The 4,642-nt window shown below is 38.8% G+C and overlaps 1 protein-coding gene across 1 annotated transcript in view; it reads right to left on the minus strand.

The window, feature by feature from the left end:
- Positions 1-220: 220 nt before the first annotated feature.
- The window catches only part of LOC119577599 (probable serine/threonine-protein kinase DDB_G0267686), a 27,417-nt gene continuing 22,995 nt past the window's right edge, over positions 221-4,642 (minus strand). The window contains exons 9-11 of the mRNA XM_037925178.1: positions 3,956-4,642; positions 2,836-3,180; positions 221-2,053 (exon numbers count right to left, since the gene is read on the minus strand). The exon at positions 3,956-4,642 is cut by the window's right edge and continues 397 nt beyond it. Coding sequence (XP_037781106.1) covers positions 2,046-2,053; positions 2,836-3,180; positions 3,956-4,642 — 1,040 coding nt within the window. The 3' untranslated portion in view covers positions 221-2,045. The remainder of the gene's footprint in view (positions 2,054-2,835; positions 3,181-3,955) is intronic.

The raw sequence follows: 4,642 nt of genomic DNA on the forward strand, positions 1-4,642 counted from the left end.
TTACAATACAAAGATAAATATTCAAAGTTAACTCTTGGTTGTCTGTCTCACTAAAAAGCAGAAAAGCAGATAGAAACACGGAAGCACAGCCTGCTTGACTAATAACAAAAAGAATGGAAATTTGACATGAAAACACTGACACATCAGCTATTAATTTTTTAACACCTTAATGAACCAAGTTTTGGGGGGGAAATGGCACGGTAAATAAAATTTCCGTATGTGAAATGTTTTGAATTTTATTTTCTGATTAGAATGTTTGGTTGAAGGTTGTCCTAGAATATACCATAGCATCCACATTATATGATAGATGTCATATTAGTACAAGTCAGTAGATGCGATGTCTGCACTCCAGATGAACCAAACTTCTTGACCAGCTCTTGACGTTTGTTCCTCGCCAGCAGCATTCACTTCTACTCTTGACAGCCTGCGTCTAAAGACAGCCATCTCTTCTGCACGCGATATAAAATAGTCCCCAGCCCTCCCATTTCATCACACTTTTGAAGATTCAAACAGCAGTAAATGGTACAAAGAAATGGTACAATTTTCCTTTCCATAGCAGTGGAGAATTACTACTTTCTATGGGAGAGCAGCACTTCCATATCCTCATACATGAACAAAAGAAAAATAAATATATATCGTCCAGAGGAGGGTTGGGATAACAGTCTGCAGCGTTTATGGAATCACTGGAAGGTAGGTCCTATTAGTCTTGTGGGAGCGGGGAGTGGGGAGTGGGGAGTGGGGAGTGGGGAGTGGGGAGTGGGAAGGGGGAAAGGGCCTTGTGAAGTAGGTATACAGTATTGATAAGTAGCACAGACATGAATAATATCATTCTCATATGCACAAGAGTTACCACACGGAAATGATTGCTGGGTACTAAGGGTGAATATTTATATATATTATATAAATATATATATATATATATAGATAGATAGATATATATAGATATATCATATGATAAAGAAATCTAATACAAACATCTTGCACCTTCAAGTCCTCCTTCAAAATTCTCCATTTCCAACCGGTATATTTAGGGTGCAGGTGAGACATATAAACTACACAACAAGTATACATAGCCTGTCAACCGATGAAAAGATAAAAAATAAGGAGACAAAAAAAAAAAAAAAAAAAAAAAAAAAAAAAAAAAAAAAAAAAAAAAAAAAAAGTTTACAAAAAACAAGTAATCTTTAAGTTTTCCTACACACAATAGTAGTCAAGTAAAAAGTTAAAAAGTACACTTCAGTATATCAACAAACTCGATCGAACTTGGTGCTCTGAAATAAAAATCCTGTTTCAGTCTTGGCAAAACAAAAGAGAAAAAAGGCAACACTCCCTTAGTATCCAGCACTCTAAAAGTACCTTTATATGATCCCCATTACCTTCACACCTGTATAGTCTTTAAAAACTTGTCACGTGCTAGGGCATTGTCTTTTTAAAAACCGTTTAGTTGTCGTGAGCGGAAAGTTGACCTCTGTAATATGACAAAAAGATCTGGCTCCCGGCGACTGAGCGGACAATTTTTATTTTTATACCAGGGTCAAGTTAAACACTAAATAAATTGAAAAATGCCTGACTACTCTTCAAGAAACATCAGCTAAATGTTGGAAAGGTAGTAAAGACCGTCAAAAGTGCAGTACTATCTCGTAACTTAAAGAGTAATAAAAAATAGGATTCTCAATGCATGCAAGTTAAATAGGCTGCCAAAAACAGCAAAGGGAAAGTTTGGTGTAAAGCTTTTAATATTTATACAAAGTTGTTAAAAAAAAGGGACTCTTCTTCTCACTTTATTAAATCCAATAGAAACATCTAAAAAATATGATGAAATTTCATTTGAGGATTCACTGCTTACTTGGTCAAATTAGAAAAATAATCCACTTCCCGTCTACCGTTTTCTCTCTAAACAATGCATCAACAAGTGGCTATATGACTTGTAGGCTCTTCGCATAAATGGTTTAGAACAGGTTGACAAGGGGCTGGAGCTCAATATAATAAACTCTTCTATATTCATCTTCACTCATACAGGATATAAACGTCTCCATTTACCGCTATTAGAGATCTGGAAAGAGAGGAAGAATTAATATAATATAAGTGCCTGTAGACCTCTTTGCCTCTCCTTCAACTACAAATTTTGGCCAACTTTTCAGAAGACTTGGAAGTTTTTCGGGGGTTAGCTTCAAAAGTGGCTAACTGACTTCTGCAACAGATTACAAGTGTGCAGGGGGGTGGGTGGGGGAGGGGGGAACTTTAGGATATTGTATAACGATATGATAGCAAGACATTTTTCATAAGCATATCACTTGGCTAAATATGTCTGCAGAGAGGAGTACATACAGACCCTCATCATGCTCATCTACCTCATGAAGCACAAGTTCTACTTCATAGTCTGATGTTTCCTATGATGGGCTGTGCTTCCTCATCAACAGAAATGCTTCATCCTCTTTTTTTATTTTTTTATCTTTAATTTCACTTCTATAATTATCATAAGCAACACCCGAAAATGTAAAACATGCCTAATCTCACATTATTTTGACATCAATAACAGCATAAGCCATGTAGGAGGTTACACTTTTGATATTTACTCCACAAGTGTCAGAAGTGCTCTTTCTCCCAAGAGTGAATGACTAGTTCTGTTGCCTAATCACTCTCCATTTTCCTTGCAAGACTAACAATGTTTGTTTGTTTTTTTCTAAAAAAAAAAAAAAAAAAAAAAAAAAAAAAAAAAAATTGGCTAAAGAAGTTGCAATAATTATATCCCCCTCGTCATCTGAGCGGAAAAACTCTGGGAATATTGTACAAAACATTCTGAAAGTCAACAATGCTGCAGGAAATGTTGCTTACTGTCAATTTTGTGTGGTTCATGCTGCTTGGGGTGGTGTAGAGGAGAGATATTGTTGAAACCTGGTGGTGGGGAGGTTGGGGGCCAAATGGGTGCTACGGAGCGCTGTGTGGGAGCCGCGGTACCCGCTGGGCCTGTGTGAGGACCCAACCCGGATGGCAGACCACCGGACGACAGGTTGCAGGGCAGCAAGTTGTTCCAGAGAGGATGGGGGCCTCCTTCTGTGAGTTGTTCCATGGTCTTCATCCAATGTGGAGGAGAATCTGAACGGGAATCTGTCAGCTGTCCTGATGATACAATAGCTGGGTCAAGTACTGTGAGGTCAGGAGCACCACTGTTGCTCCATGCTGCAAAAAAGAAAAAGAGAAATGAAGCTATAGCATAAATGTCTACCATATATCCAGATACAATGGCTTACGTGATTTGCAAACTATTTTATTAAACTTGTCTAATAAAAAAAATAAAAAGACCTTTGAGGTGACACAACCATAGTTTAACTATAAGCAAGAAAGTGAGACCATAAGAAATATCAAACATGTCCAGTAATATGGTAATTATGTAAAAGCTATATAATTCATTTCCTTTACCCTTAAACTGCAGTACAATATATGAGAGATCAGTTAAAAAGCCTGTGACATACTTTTTGTGAGACAGACATATTTGAGTACGGTAATCTTTAGCATACTTTCCAGGCTTGTGGGAAACTACATTAATTTTGAAGCATTCTCTGATCGTTTTCATACAATATGACCATTTTTTACCATAAAAACATGTTTTATAAGGTGAGAAGTACCGTCTCCTGAGAGTTGGCATTCTTATGTTCATCTTCAGTTTAGGGGTTAAAGTAGTGTAATCAAGTGGCTTGATAAAATTAACAAAAACATGAGAAACAATAAGCTAAAAAACTAATAAGTGCTAAAAATATGCAAGTGCTCTAAGCAGTATTAAAAACAATAATGCAAGATTTTCTCATGAACTAGAAACTAAAACAAACAAACAGTATAAAGATGAAAAGTACACAAGCAATATGACAAAACCCCATCTGTTACATCACAATCATTAACTCTCTTTAACATTTTACTTTTAAAATTACAAAACATGTTAGGCAAAGAATCTTAATACCTTTGTGGGAATTTGCCAGAGAGCTCATTGTCAGCTGATGCAGAAGAGAATGCTGAGAAAGATGCTGTTGCTGCTGCTGGTGTTGGTGCTGCTGGTGTTGGTGCTGCTGTTGGTGGTGGTGAGCCATGTTTAAGAAGCTTGTAAGAGGATTATTTTGTGAGGTTGGGTTGTTGGCTGCTCCAGAGAGAGTATTGAGTGTGTTGACAGTATTAAGTGTGTTCATAGTGCTAACGGAACTTATGGCTGGGAATATATTGCGAAGACCATTCTCAAGATCTTTAAGGAGGAATGCATCTCCTTTGGGCATTCCTATACCTGGAGGACCTTGTGAGGCACTGAGAGGTGTGTCCATACCTAGAAGGGATGCAGGCGGTAGGAGGTGTGGAGGTAGGCCATTACCAAGGCCTCCCAAGAGACCCCCATTCCCGAGCCCACTCATGTTGCCCCCGCCAAGGATGTTTCCGCCCAGGCCCGGGGGTATGCCCAGGCCATTGGAGTTCACCATGCCATTCAGAGGCGGCACCCCAGGCTGGGACCCCAGTCCTTGTGTCCCTAAGCTAGGATTGCCTGTTAGACCACTGAGGAACGGCGGTAAGAGTTTACTGGGCTCGGGCTGACTCTGTCTAGGCATTCCAAAGGAGTTGAAGCTGTTGAGGCCGTTGAAACCTGGAGGTGGTAATCTGGCAC

This window comes from Penaeus monodon, chromosome 10, assembly GCF_015228065.2.
Source record: "Penaeus monodon isolate SGIC_2016 chromosome 10, NSTDA_Pmon_1, whole genome shotgun sequence".
In the NCBI taxonomy this organism is placed as follows: Eukaryota; Metazoa; Arthropoda; class Malacostraca; order Decapoda; family Penaeidae; genus Penaeus; species Penaeus monodon.